General features: G+C 38.5%; 3 protein-coding genes across 3 annotated transcripts; all 3 read right to left on the bottom strand.

Annotated features, from left to right (window-relative positions):
* Positions 1-2,915: 2,915 nt before the first annotated feature.
* Positions 2,916-6,256, bottom strand: LOC145774294 (dehydrogenase/reductase SDR family member 11-like). Its single transcript, XM_082585497.1, has 3 exons — positions 5,910-6,256; positions 4,965-5,245; positions 2,916-4,590 (listed from the first exon to the last, which is right to left on the bottom strand). Exons 1-3 carry the CDS (start codon positions 6,225-6,227, stop codon positions 4,437-4,439), a joined length of 753 nt encoding a protein of 250 aa, XP_082441623.1. The 5' UTR covers positions 6,228-6,256; the 3' UTR covers positions 2,916-4,436.
* A 2,905-nt stretch (positions 6,257-9,161) lies between these two features.
* Positions 9,162-9,970, bottom strand: LOC145773929 (E3 SUMO-protein ligase ZBED1-like). Its single transcript, XM_082585054.1, has 2 exons — positions 9,964-9,970; positions 9,162-9,862 (listed from the first exon to the last, which is right to left on the bottom strand). Exons 1-2 carry the CDS (start codon positions 9,968-9,970, stop codon positions 9,162-9,164), a joined length of 708 nt encoding a protein of 235 aa, XP_082441180.1.
* LOC145773928 (E3 SUMO-protein ligase ZBED1-like) lies at positions 9,732-11,185 on the bottom strand. The gene is made up of 2 exons (XM_082585053.1): positions 10,023-11,185; positions 9,732-9,862 (listed from the first exon to the last, which is right to left on the bottom strand). The coding sequence occupies exon 1, from the start codon at positions 11,183-11,185 to the stop codon at positions 10,076-10,078; it is 1,110 nt and encodes a 369-aa protein (XP_082441179.1). The 3' UTR covers positions 9,732-9,862; positions 10,023-10,075.
* Between the last annotated feature and the right edge of the window lie 3,948 nt (positions 11,186-15,133).

The following is a 15,133-nucleotide window of genomic DNA, read 5'->3' as shown; positions in this document are numbered from 1 at the left end:
GTTAAATTTTTTGGACATTTTAAAAGTTTTTACTGTTTGTGGTAACTAAACAGACCACTTTTCTGATATAATAAAAAAAGGCCCATTGCATCGCTGAAGTCTCCAGTGTCACATCAGTTTTTGATGCATTTTTAAGGCACACCTGCAAATTTATTGTGTAGGTGTGAAATTGGGGACTGTTGTGTCTTTTTTCAACCTAAAAGTGTCACTGGATTTTGGAATGGATGAGGATGTATCTCTCTCTAGCGTAACGCAGGCTGTAGGCTACGATTTGTCTGTACCCTAATACCGGTAGGCTATTGACAATTTTTGCTTGATAAGAATTTACATAATTAATTTACAAAAAAAAAAAAAAAAAATTACATTTTGTCAACTTCTGTTGAGAATTAAATGGTCCATCCAATAATTGAGAACTTAAACATCTTTGTGGCGTCTTTAGTCTTGTTTTTTTTATAGGGTACGGTCAGTGCTGTACGCGCATACAAAAAATATTGACGCCGTCAGCGTAAACGCAAACGTTCGAAAAACCATACGGCGTATGCGTCAACGTAACTTATAAAAAAAGTTGGCGGCGTCAGCGCATACACTAGCGTAAACTCATTTTGTTTGCTAGGTGCCGAACATTCACACGGTATAAACCACTCGAAACAAACAAGTTTTATTTTGAATTTCCACGAAGAAACACAAGCATCTGAAAGTGTTCATCTGCCATTTTGCTGTGTTTTGGTTCCAGTAGCCTATGTCTTTGCCCATTGAAAACATTCTTTCAACTGCAGCGCTGGAAGGTATTGGCGTGTTGTAGCGAAAAAAATACATTAAAAAGTATGCGTTGACGCTATGCGCTATGCGTTGACGTTGACGCAAAAAAACGCGAAAACTTTACGGCGTAGCCTCAAGCGCAAACTATCCAAAAGAATGTGGTCGCAAGCGTTAGCGTAAACGAAAAGTCTACGACGTAAGTTTGCGGCGTATACATAGGGAAAGAGCGAGACCTGTGAACAGGGGTGACCTGCAAACCACTCCCCTTAATTTTTTTTATACAAATCTTTAGTGCCAAATGTGGATATTGTTGGCTTTGACACGCTTCGTTAGGTTTTCCTAGGAAGTAACGTCATTTTTTGAGATGATTTGTGTACAGGAGACCTTATTGCTGATTTTGATATAATTTTGTAATTTTTTGAGGTCGTAGGCTACAACATGTTTTCTAGTTTTTTAACTTGAGTGATGTCTTGGCTTTCAGTGACAAGTGATTAATGTACGACAAACTAGCATTGTTTTTAGCTATGTTGAGTGAGACTAGAAGTTCAGGTTTTAGGCTGGGAGCAAAAAAAAATACCAGTCATGTGGTGCGTGACCTGTGAACCTCCCTGTTGGAGCGACCTGCAAACCATTTTGTTTTGGGTCAACAACACAATCCAAAGAGATTAATTGATACCTGTTGACTTCTCTGTGTACAATTTTGAATAAACAAGTTTGTGGTGATGAAATACAGTCTGGTTTGTCCAATTTGCTGATTCCGAATTAAACTTTGCGCACGGACTATTTTGTGCTGATAGTAAAATCATCTGTGTTCTTAACAGAGAGATTTTCCGATGAGCGCATACATTTAGTGTTTCCCATTTGACATTTCTTGTAGTAGCATGACAACAGCACAACATGATGATGCTGAGCTTGCTGGCCGTAATGCCCTCGGTGTTCAGCTGCAGTATACGGTGGGTCGTCGGTACTTTTCGACAGAGGAGCTGCCGCGCCCTGAGAAGGGCGTTTCCCTATCCACCCTGCGCTGAACCTGGGCCTGGTTTGCTCGAGTGTGACAAGCTTCGCTTCGCATATCTTTTTTCTTAAAGATATGGTACTGACGGGAGGGACCACGAGAAGGTGCTTGTTCTTCCCCCCCGAAGATTGTTCTTCCCCCCCTGAAGATTTCCTGCCCTCCAATCTAACCTGGAAAGATCGCTCATACGCCATCATCATCAGCACAACATGAAACTGTCAAATAGATGGAAAATCGAAAATACTGCCTGTTTTTTTTTCAATCGGCTTAGAAGACTCTCCACATATGGTCGTAGGACCCTCATTTGCGGGTCGTATGAACCCACTTTGGAGGACGCTACATTTTTCGCTCTAGGGACTTTCGCTTCCACCGGAACATGCTTAAAATCCATGAAAGTATGGAGACTGTAGGTAGGAAGATATACGCAAACTTTGAGACGAATCTTAGACACTAAACAAAAAATATATGAGATTTTGTAAAAATCGGCTCGTAGGTCCCGCCCTTCCCCTACATCTCTGGGTACGTTACGTAGGTAGGCCTATCGTACGGTAGTCTAACAGTTTTTTGCTAATTTCCTTGGATTTTTTTAATGCCTAGCCTACTCATACACAAAGGTGCTTCTTTTAGTAGCTTATAGGCTTTTTTATAGACGGTCTAGACAACATAGTATCAATTATGAAGTTTATGATATAGCCTACTTGTGACATAAAAGCTTTTGGTAGTTCTGTGGTCCCTCCACAAATTATTTCATATCGGTAGTTAATGAGTCAATAGCCTATGCTACTTCTAAAATCAATGCTGTAGATAGGCACTGTTTCAGATTTTTCCTGCCATGTAGTCTAAGCATATGTTTGGGTTTCCTTTTTGTCACTGGAATGCTTTAACGATAGTTGAAAGAAAACTTGCAACATTCCTTGCGATAATAGGTTTATGACATAAACTTGAATGGTTTGGTATTGAATGTTTATCTTTGGACTGACAAAGCCTTGATTGGTTATTCCTGGTAGTTTCGCATACCTGTAGTGTAGAGACTCTTGACACAGGGCCTGTAAGTTAGCGCGCTTGGTGGACTTGGACACCCGCTTTGCTTACGGATTGAAATTACGCGCTGACTGTCACTCTCTGCTGCACCACACGCAAAAGTTCCAAATTTCTTTTACTTCAGGAAAATGACAATGAGCGGTTTTCTAAATAACAAAAATGATTTTAATCACAGACAATTAGGCTAACTAGATGTGTTGAGGTTGAAATTAGTAGTTTTAAATTTAACTCGCAAATTGTTGTAGGGTTGAGAAATTACAAAATTTAAGAACACGGTGAAATCTGTCTACACAGAGATAATCGGCAGGCAGTGGTAATCGTACACACACGGCAGTGGTAATCGCTATAAACTAGAAGTGAAGAAAATCGAGCAAAAGGCTGTTTTTCTTGACCAAGCACTTTGTATGCAAGCTCGCTCATTTTGCACTTCAGTATTGTAAGTTGGCTTCGTTAGTCAAAAACATTGTATATGTTCCACGTATTCCATATTTTTTTCAAGTAACCAATAATACGAAACCAAATTGCAACATGAAAACAAATTTGGTTTTTAAAACTTTATAACATAAAATTAATTACGTACTCACCAAAATGAGATATTAATCGCAAAGCCAAGTTGGTCATGTCAAACAAGTTACGAAAAGCCTGTAACGCCCACTTTGTTTGGTTGCGACGTTGCAGGGTTGGATTTTCGTGTTGACCTTTACCTCAAGTTGATAAGCTTTGTTTTGCATAGTTAAAAGGACAGACTTCTGTGTCCACAAATGAATTATATTTGAATAAGATTTCAATGACATCTGCCATTTTTACATTGATTAGATTGAAGGTCTGCAGACGTTGAATCAATGTAAAAATGGCGGATTTTTCTGTCTGGTATATACTGTAGCCTACAATAGAGTCTAAATTGCTTAATCACACCAGCTCGAGCTTAATTCAGATAGCTTCAAATGAGCAAATGGTCCCATTTGTTTGTTATATCTTTATCCTGCATTGCGGGAAAGCGGACCTGAGCGCTATGCATCGGTGTACGGCGGTACGCCTTCCGACGTACACTTGACCCACGCTGCAGCCGACTGCAATGTCTGTTTCCGGTTGTCTACTCTACTTATGATTTAAATTTGGTACTACCCATTACTTGAAATCGATCACTGGGTAGAGGCAATTATCGTAAAGTTTCTTGCCCAAAAAAACAACAGTAGGTACGGGTGGCTGGAGTCGAACACGCAGGCTCTCGACTGCGAGCCCAACGCGCTAACTACTCTGCCACTGCTGGTCCCATTTGATTGAAAAAATGTTTATATTGACATTTATTAATAACAAGATCAGACTGAAATAAAAAATTGCAGGCAAAAAGTGGGCTAATAACGCAAAGTAACCTACAGTCAACAGATTGCATGCAGACTACACAAATCGTAAATACAGGTCACACCAAAAGTTTTAAACCGCGGTGTAACACGCTATGCTATGCATAGAGTCAAATAGCCTACATGTAAATTAAATGGAATGAAAAGTTTGATTAAATCATTAGTCTTAGACATAGCACAATTTACAACACTGCATGATTAAAAAATTATTTGAACTTTGCTCATGATCACGTAACATAGTGGCATGATATGTGTGGAATCTATTGCTCAACAGGCTTAACCATAATCTCATTGACATCTACATGAGCAGGTGCTGACATCGCATAGACTACAGCATCAACCACATCCTCAGACTGAAGACATTTTATTCTCGCATATTCCTCAACAGCTGCCTGTGGGTCACCTTCGTACTTTCTGGAACATAAAAGCATCAATGATAAATCCATAGATAATACATGAGAGTGAGAGCTGATTCATGAATATGCTATTAATCCAGTTTTAAAACACATCAATTTACTGATTACAGCTTATTCCTTTTATGTAGTAATGTGAAACTGTGGATTAGAATTCCACTTTTGGTTGGAACTTAGAATGAGTAGTCTATATGCCATCAGTTCAATATATTGAATCAGAAAAAAAGTTGAGCCTATTTTTCCAAAGAAAGTAACATTATGAAATTTTACAAATAAAATTACAGCTTAGGATTATTCAAGAACAACTTTGAAACAGATATTATATATACAATACATATATATGGCACAATGCACATACTGTACTGTAGCACACACCTGAATGCAAAATCAGTCTCAACAAAACCGGGCGATATGGAAGTTGTTCGAATATGTGATTTTAATTCATGCAATTCCAGACGTAACCCTTCAGTAAGAGCTGTCACAGCATACTTTGATGCACAATACATGACAGATTTAACAAATACTTTATGTCCTGAAATACTGTTAATGTTGATTATGTGTCCATCATCAATACCACTGGATCGCATCAGAGCTACCGCTTCACGTGTTCCAATGCTCAAAGCAAATACATTAACTTCAAATATATCTTTCCAATCCTGAAGCAGAACAAAATATAATTAGGTTCAATAAAAAAATAATAATGTTACTTTTCTTACCTTTGGGAAGCAAAGTTAGAGTGACGCTACAAACTTGTAGGAGCCATTCTTCAGATAAACTACAACCTTTCTTTCATTATATATACAGTATGATATAGTGTTAGTCCAATTTTAATCCAGTGCTGTCTAGATCTAATGCAGCATAAATTAGCATCGTATTTCACATGCTTACCTAGAGACACCCAAAACCACTCACTTTTGTTGCTTTAATCTACTATGATATTGAGTGCTCTCTTAAAGTTCTCTTATAAATAGTCAAAAGAAGAAAATTGAAGTATATCGAAATAATTTTCACAATATGGTAAAACTCATTACAAAGATCATTAATAGAAGGGAAGATAAACGGTAAAAGAAACAAAGGCAGACCAAGAATGATTTGGACAACAAACGTCACTAAATGGACAAAATTAAGTTATGAAAGTGCACTACGAACAACTCATCTAGTCGAAAACAATGTGGCACTATATCCAACCCTCAATACCAGGAAGGGACTTCATGATGATGACATTGAATGCAATGGTGTAGCTTGCTTTGTTTGTTTATTACAGTTTAATTAAAAAGTTAACTTATGTACCAAAACTATCTTTCAACAATCACTGCTTACCGAAGTTTTTCCACTTAAAAGAGGAGATATATGTGCTAATCCAGCATTGTTGATGCAAACATGAATGGTTCCAAAATTTTCTTTGATGAATTTAAACATTCCAAGAATATCATCTTCTTTTTTTAGATCACATTTGTACGGAAACATTTCTCCTTTTCCAACTTTATTTGCATTTGATGCAATCTCATTTAGTTTTTCTAAATTTCGAGCACACCCAACAACTTTCATGCCATTTTCAGTCAACTTATGAGCAATTGCTTGACCAATGCCTGAAGATGCTCCAGTTACTAAAGCAACTTTACCAATCCACTTATTCATTGTCTTTCTATGTTGTTAACTAGATTATTTTCATTCACATGCACTAGAAAAGATAGCAGTATATCCTGTTTAGTGTGCGATTTACTGCACTGAGGAGACCTTAAGGTAGAAACAGTGGAGTCCCTTGTGCACTGTGCAGTTATGTAATGCTCTTGGTTCGCCTATTGAGCACTTTGCTAGGAGACATCTTGCTGTTGCATTGAGCATGGCTCACCGGTTCGGTAATTTGAGAACTTTGGCAAGATGGGTGCAAGTTCTCAAATGTGGTTCCTTGCATACCATAAATGGGAAAATCACTATGCTGCATTACTTATGTAGTAATAACGCGTTCCTAACTAGTGTACGGTTTATTGCACTGAGGAGACCTTAATGGCGAAACAGTGGCGTCCTGTCAGCAGAATAAATTAATATGCCTGAATGCCAGCAATTGACAAACTTTTAAAAGCTTGGCAGTGGCTATTTGACCGGCGCCGGTCTTTGAATCCGAAACACTATTTGACCGGTCATAACGTCACTATATAGCAGGCATTAAAACTCGTAATTTTTTTTGGCAGCCATCGTGGCCTACCGAGAGCTTCTTCTCGGCGGCCAAATCTGCACGCTTGGAGGCCAAAATACAAATAACAATAGCACAAGTAAATAGAATTAAACTTGCTACAATGCTAAAATGATCACTTAGCGTTGTTGCAGTCTGGGCGACGTTCTACAATAGAATCGTTGACTTGTACCACGCTATAACTGCTTTATCGGGATTAATCCGGTATTGCGGGACCACCTAACGACACTAAATTGTTTCAGCTGCTCAGTAAATTGTTTCAACTGCATTACCGAATACCGCCTTTCATAAAATCTGACCAATTGTACCGTTATGATATCACAATATTGAAGGTGTGAAGTCACTAACTCGTAGCGGAAACATTTCTGAACTATGAAAACACGTGTTTTCCCCTCGGATGTCAACTAGTCTAGTTCTCCTTGTTTCAAGGATTCAATGTCCGCCAACATTGCATCGATTTAAAAACGACAATTTGCCAGCCTATGTAAATTAGCACTTTGTATTAACACTTTGTTAAAATACACGTCGGGAATTACAAACAAGACTTGGTCAAACAGGCAAATGCGGGAAGGTTTTTTTAAAAACTTTACTCTAGATCTAGGTCATTTAGTAAGCGGAAAATTCGTCTTGTTTTTGTTCAATTATATTCGTCTAGTACTGCTCTATAATCATGCAAAGAAATCGCAAACCTGCGACTTGTAGTTTCACGTCACGGTAATTAACGCTATTACTTGAGCATTCGCGCACAATGGATGTGAATGCGAGTCGCGCGTTGGCTTAATGCGCTCACGCATTTGCGAATGCGCGGTTACAGCTGATGATCGCAACTGGATATATTCCATATATACAATAGCAAATGTTCCCGCACAATACAACAGTGGTGATTATGACGCGCTAACCTAATTCTGCGTCACTCTTTGATACTACATATTTTCGACAGTTAATCCACGTTCATTCTGTTGCGAAATTAAATAATTGGCTAGAAGAAACCGGCGGCCAAACTTGGCCGACTGAAAAGGTAACACCGGCGGTCATTCAAACATTACTTAGCGGCCATGGCCGCCGGCTGCTTTAAGGCTTGATATAGGCATTTTTTTCTTTTTCTCTTTCAAAGCAAAAGACGAGAAGAGTGCGTATATAAGTTCCGTGTTTGCCGAACAGACGAGAAGAGTGCGTATATTCTGACCGTGTTTGCCGAACGACGCATTACATTTTTGCGTCATTCGGCAAACACGGTCATATCCTCTTATGACGAACGGAAAATTATCCAGAGAAATTCTTAAATTCAAGAAAATTAAAAAATGAAATTAAGTAATAAAGTTAAGAGTTTTTAATTTTCTGGAATTTGAGAACTTCTCTGGGTAATTTTCTGTTTGTAATAATTTTCTGTTCGTCATTACAGTTTTGCGTCGTTCGGCAAACATGGTCACATCCTCTTATGATGAACGGAAAATTACCCAGAGAAATTCTTTAATGCAAGAAAATTAAAAAACTCTAACTTTATTACTCATATTTGAAAAGATATAAAAAATTAGGCTGTAGGCTACTCAAATTAAAAATTGACCACAAAAATGCAGAAGCCTAACGATTGAGTCACTTCGGGTCAAAATTTAAATAAAAATTAAAAAAAAAATGCTTCCGCGAAGTATCGAACTCATTCCCTCTGGAGCACCAGCCCGATACGTATCCTACGCGACACAGAATCACTTGAACATACACGTTGAATTTAGAACTTATATAGGCACTCTTCTCGTCTTTTGCTTTGGAAGAGAAAAAGAAAAAATGCCTATATAGTGTTGGGCGATATTGAAAAAAATAAAACGATACGATATTTGAAAAAATACTCGATATTTCGATACTTTTAGATATTTTTATTCTAAAGAATAAAAGAGTTTCCAAGCTGAAAAAAAGTAACCTGTTCGGTTTTGACAGGTATAAGACACGCTACAAGGTTATATAAGCTGAGTGGGGGTGATCTGAGTCAGATTTATTAACCGGACTTTCAAATCTGCAGAGTCATGATCAGCAGAGAACAATGAACAGCAGAGAAACTTGTATTAATTGTTAGTAAAACACTATGGTACATCATCACAAAAGCATGTACAGATACGACAGGGGGCTCTCAACTTCTATAAACTAAAAGAAAACACAAAACTAGAAAATAACCAACACCTCCGTTCTCCGTAAAGTAAACAAGCCACCCGTTGCAGTATCCACACAGTCTACGTGATCGTTTGTATTATTTGACTTTGCTTAATGAGTGTGTGCATTTATACTCGCAACAAAAATAAACGCTAATCAATCAATCAAAGCAATTAACTTTCAATGGAAAAACAAGATATTGAATTTGCAGAATGCAAAGGTATAGATTAATCATTTTAAAGGTTCTTGGCTAAAAAGGTCAATTTATTAACATTTTCAGGTTTTAGACGGCAACGCCTTTTAGTGGCGACAGAGCCGCTCAGTGAGAATATTCTCTCACTGGCAACGCTCGTGGCTTGTAAGCACAAAATGTTTCTTGCCAACCGTGCAAGGAAGGGAAAATTTCCTTCTTTCACTGACCACCACCTCAACGGGCAACTGTCTTTATGAACTGTGTTTGATGACACATACAGTGTCAGCTCATTTTTTAATCGTGCTTGGTAGTCAAGTTGTGCAGTGGATGGAAGATTGGTGGGAGGGGACAAATCATTGGAATCAAAAAAAGATGACCAATTAAATTTTGATTGTTTGGCTGGTGGAGGAGCAGTAGCTTCCCTCTCAGTCTCACTTTGCATAATGTCATTGCAATTGTTCCAGATCATTTTATTTTTTCGAGCATAGTCTGCAACAATTTCAAAGGCAGGGATTTTGGCCAGATAGCTGCACTTAAATGGTGGGTCAACAATAGTTGCAATATGTAGCATTGCCGAGAGGGCATTGTCCAGCGATTCTGGCTGATATTTGTCCCACAAATATTTTTCAATTATGGTTTTCATCTCTTTCGTAAGTTCTGTGTCATCTTCTTGAATCTTCAGAAGTTCTTGCTTTAATCGCATCAACACTGGAACTACCAAGGAAATGGTGACTTCTTGATCTCCTGCAACATAGAATGATAGAAGTAAAGTAGAACGATAGAAGCATAATGACGTTCATTGAGAAATGGAATAAGAATTTGGTTTAGACAAGATTAAAAATTACCAGCCATAAACTTTCAAGTTTCAAAACATCAAACTTGCGTGACTGCTTGCAGTACCAACCTGACAATAGGTCCGTCAAGCTTCTGAGTGGTGACAATGCACTGCAGACAGAATCAAGAACATCCTTGCCAAGTTAAGACCAGATGACTTGATGTTCTGTCATCCAACATGATGCGCTTGATTGCTGACTGCTGTTCCCGAATTCTTTCGACCATATCAAATTTTGAACTCCATCTGGTGACGCAATCTGAGATCAGTTTTTTTTCGGGCAAGCCTAGCTCTTTTTGAATAGCAGTGAATTTTTTCTTTCGCTTAAAACTGTTGCTAAAATAGCTGCAGATTTTTCGACATTTTCCCAGTACTCGTTCCACTCTGGAGTCCTGGAGCGAGTGATTGATGGCTAAGTGAAGCCTATGTCCAAAACAATGCATTCTGGTAATATTTTGTTGCTCACACGCCTTCACAATATTTGAGCCATTATTAGCTGTCATACCAGTCATTCTTTCTTCATTCAAGTTCCAGTTAGAAAGCGTGGTTTGTATTGCACCTGCAATATTTTTGCCAGTATGGTCTTCGGGAACATATAGACACTGCAGACACTTTGACTTAAGGTGCCAGTCCAAATCAATGTAATGTATGGTGAACCCCATGTAAGGATCAGTGGTAACACTAGACCACATGTCCGTAGTAGCAGAGAAATAAAATGAGTCATTATGCTGAACTTTAGTCACCTCTGTGCTCAACTTTGCTACTTCATCTGCGTACAAGTCAGGTATGTGTTTCGTAGAAAATGTTTTTCTGCTTGGTAATTGATACCGTGCATCCACCACTTTCATAAGATTTACGAACCCAGTCTTTTCCACGGTGTATATCGGTAAACCGTCTTTGCACACAAATCTTGTCACTGCATCTGTAATTGCCTTGTGCTGACGGCTAGTAGAGGCATACACTTGTGCCTTAAAGAAATGCGAATCTAGTGTTCGTTGATCGTTGACTGCAGCTGTCGTACTGGTTGCTTTTGCGCTAGCAGATACTTCACACACTTCAGAGTACTGTGTTGGGTGCTTGTTTTTCAAGTGGGAAAACATGTTCATAGTGTTATTCCCACGCTTAACTTTAATTTTACATACTGTGCACTGCACAACAGACGCATTTTCATTTTCTACTGATTCAAAATACTTCCAAATTGCTGAACGCGAAGCCTTTCCTGAGCCTGATGCCATTTTTTAAAGCGTGCAGTGATTAAAATAAAAAAATGTGTGTAAAACTTGTTTGTGCGGAGGTATATAAAGCACTTTCAAAATAAAAGAAAGGGCAAGTAATTACGTAATTTAAAATTGGCATTTTTCAACAATATGTGTTATGTTCACTGTTCGCACCCTTATTACATCATTGTTTTCCAGATTCAAAATCGTAAGTCGATGTCTAAGCAATAAAAACAAATTATTTCCTTTGTTTCGAGCGTTTAAAGAGAATGTCCCCACTGATTGAAAACCCCTGTGGATAATTTGTGCCACAAACAGAGTGTTTAGGCAACTGACCTCAACTGACTGGTTTGTTTTGATGTTAAAGCAGCTACGTAATGCCAATTGTGTTACATTGTGAACGCCGCTTCGTTTAGTCGTTTATTTGTCCTTCAGCTTCAGCAAAATGTTACATTGTGTCGACTCTGTATTTCGTGACGTTGAATCAACGTAGTTAGAAGTTTGCGCCGGCAAAGGCAGCTTGTACGTTTTTCTGCATGATGTTATCATCCGAATCATTTCTCTTTTCGTACTATAAATGACGTCTGTTTGTAGCTAACTTCATAATTTTAATGTAACATTCGTTAACTACAGTACGGTGCATGAACGTACCAGTTCTGTCGAGAATTTATTTAATAGTTATAAGGATCGCCCGACAAAATTTCGGTGAGTGTTATATAGCTATTTCATTATTCTTTTTTAATTATTGATCAACAAAGCACATTTTTTGATAAAATGTTAAATAATTCGGTTCTTCTGACGTAACATCGATTTGCAAAATAAAAGAACTTCTTCTTGTCGATTTGTTTAACGTTCTATAGATTGCTTTGATTTGAACGTGTTTATAACATAATTCTAAGCGCAATTATTTCATGTTAGTAGCCACGGTCTTTTCGTTTACAGAAAGACCTTGATCAACGATAGAAGATAACGACATGAGGGTCAGACTGTCTTGCTATTTTCGCACGTCTACGATAACTGGGTGGTATCATTTGTTCATTAAAGTTCTCATTTCTGTTAGCCTATACTTCTCATCTATGGATGTGAGTTCACGGGCGGAACTAGGAATTCATTTTCAACACAACAATATGTTTAAGGGTGAACTCATGGTAAGATTTCTTTATTGAGGTGAATTGCGGAGATAATTGAATAGTTGTTACTTCACAACAACTTGAAACTGAAGCTATTTCTTAAAAGTTATTGTTGATGAAATCATTGATTTGACGTCATAATGTAACGTTTTGCTAAAACGGAGAAATTTGAAAGCTATCAATCGCTATTGAACAAAATCATTGGTGAAAGCTACGTTGGGTTATTGAGTGGCAAACGATTTATCAAATATATTCACAACACCTGAGTTTTTTAAGGAACGCAAATATTATAGGAGAAAAGCATTTTGCACGAGATTGAAAACAATGGATATTCATCACGGGTCCCTGCACAGTCATGCCTAACAGAAACACGCTCTGCCTGGACGATGCAGGTGATGGGAAACTATCGCGTGGTTTTCTCTTTCATTCCGGGTCAATCGTATGATCGTCACAGCATGACGTTGCACTTAACTGTCTATTAACGGTAGATGATGATCACCTGCCGTTGGCGTAGTGGTTAGCGCATTGGATTCGTGATACAGCGGTACAGGATGGAGGTGGAGGAACGCTAGGCATCTTTTTCTTCTTCTTTTTTGTAGGGGCATGTAGTTACGAGTTAGGGCTGTGACAGTTAAAATATCGAACGATATTGAAATAAATATCAATATTGAAAAGATATAGTATCGTATCGAAAATTCGATATATCGCCCAACACTATGCCTATATAGTGACGTCATGACCGGTCAAATAGTGTTTTAGATTCAAAGACCGACGCCGATCAAATAGCCACTGCCACTTATTTGCATGATATAGCTTTTGGATTTTTTACTAATTTGAAGCCCATTAAAAATCAATCGCTTTGACTCCTCAATGTATAACTGGCCGACTCCAACCATGCCAAAATTATTTCGACTATACAGCTCTGAGTGTAAGCGTGATATAAGCTTACAATACAATATACAATCACATTATTACGAATCGAACTCCCTTGTCCTGTACTTATAGGCTTGCAATCATCTTGACCAGGGATGCCAGCGACAAATTTTCAATAAACTTAGATTGTGTGCTAAAAAAAAACAAATGAGGCAAAAAAGGAATTGACAGTTGTGAGTGACTACAAGGACCTTGGTGTAGTTATTGATCAGGACTTATCATTCAGAAAACACATAGAAAAAATGGTTTCTAGAGCTAACAGTATGGTAGGACTGATTCGACGTTCTATATCTAATTTTGATACCACAGTATTTGTCACTCTTTTTAATGCATTAATTTGTCCAATTTTGGAATACAATAATTTGATCTGGTTCCCAACATATAAGTACTCTGTAGCTGTAGTAGAAAATGTTCAAAGGCTTGCAACCAAATTGGTTCCTGGATTAAGGCATTTGTCATATTCTGAAAGATTAGAAAAATTAAACTTGCCTACTCTAGCAGTCTAGCATTCCGACGTCTTCGCCATGATAGTATTCAAGTGTATAAATATTTAAATGGTTTTTATGATGTAAATTATATATATTGTATTATTTCAAATGAATCCAAATACCTATGATACAAGAGGCCATAACTTAAAATCAGAGGTGGGCAGTAGCGCGCTACTTTTGTAGCGGCGCTACTTTTTTGGTAAAAGTAGCGGTAGCGGCGCTACTTTTTAGTTGGAATAGCGGCTGCAGTAGCGGCGCTATTTTTATTCCAAAGTAGCGGTAGCGGGAGATGCGCTACTTTTTTCAGTCGCACTCCCGCTAACCGCTACTTTTTAATTTAAATTGAAAAATGCTTGTTTTTTTTGCAATACTGGCGTGGTCAAGCAGCTATATAATCGGCTTGGTTACAAAGTTTCGGTCTTTTCTAGCTGACGTCAACTTCTTCGGCGAATATCTCCATGTGATGAAGCCTATCTGCCAGGCTTTTTAGACATTCTCCAGGGCGAGTCCAAGGCATATTACGGAGTCTTGCTTCCAACTATCACAATTTGCGGGAAGAAGTTGACCGAGATCAGTGATCTTGTGACCTGTGAAGAGTTGAAAGTGAAAGTCCTTGAAGGGGTGAAGAAACGATTCAACAAGTGCTTCAACAACATGCGTTATGGCATTACAACATGAAATGCTTTATGGCATCATGTCTTTATCCCTCCTTCAAGACGTCGTGGCTACAATTTCTGCTTACGTTTCCACGGATGATGCTGACGCACTGCGAGAAAAAGTCAAGACAGATGTAATTCGACTGTTGCGGGGACATCAAGCCAGGTTGATACTGAGGAGACCGTCACACCAACACCAGTCACGACTCCGAGGATGTATTTTTGGAGTCTTTGCGCCATCCCGTGACACGTCGGTGCAGAAGGAAGCAACAATTGTGGACGCCTTTTTTTCGGACAAGAGCAAGTCCTTGAGCTTTTCGAATACCGAGTTAAAACATCTCTTCATTAAATACAACACCCCCATTCCTTCCAGTGCTGCGGTGGAGAGACTTTTCTCTGTTGGAAAAGATGTGCTTAAGCGAAAGCGTGCAGGACTTAGTGACTCTCATTTTGAAATGCTCGTGTTTTTGAAAGATGCGTAACAATAAATTTCCCTTAGAATGTGTTTTTTATAACGACGTTAAAATGACAGCGTAAACGAATGATAACATTCGTTTTCAAGGTCATTTTTGCGTCACTAGGGACTAGTGTGATTTTAGACATTATTTCCTAGTGTCATTTTAGACAAAAGTAGCGGAAGAAGTAGCGGTAGCGCGCGCTACTTTGGCCCGAGTAGCGGTAGCGGGTAGCGCGCTACTTTTGTAAATTGGTAGCGGTAGCGCGCGCTACTTTGGCCCAAGTAGCGGTAGCGCGCTACTT

Source organism: Aplidium turbinatum, chromosome 7, assembly GCF_918807975.1.
Source record: "Aplidium turbinatum chromosome 7, kaAplTurb1.1, whole genome shotgun sequence".
Lineage (NCBI taxonomy): Eukaryota > Metazoa > Chordata > Ascidiacea > Aplousobranchia > Polyclinidae > Aplidium > Aplidium turbinatum.
Note: the sequence above shows the minus strand (reverse complement) of the source record. Positions and strands in the feature narration are given on the sequence as shown.

Excerpts from the sequence above, each read along its gene's own strand:
- LOC145774294 (XM_082585497.1), bottom strand. The coding sequence starts at position 6,227 with ATGAATAAGTGGATTGGTAAAGTTGCTTTAGTAACTGGAGCATCTTCA. Across the intron at positions 5,246-5,909 it reads TTTTAAGTGGAAAAACTTCG|GATTGGAAAGATATATTTGA; the intron begins GTAAGCAGTGAT and ends GTTCTGCTTCAG. Across the intron at positions 4,591-4,964 it reads GAGACTGATTTTGCATTCAG|AAAGTACGAAGGTGACCCAC; the intron begins GTGTGTGCTACA and ends TTTATGTTCCAG.
- LOC145773928 (XM_082585053.1), bottom strand. The coding sequence starts at position 11,185 with ATGGCATCAGGCTCAGGAAAGGCTTCGCGTTCAGCAATTTGGAAGTAT.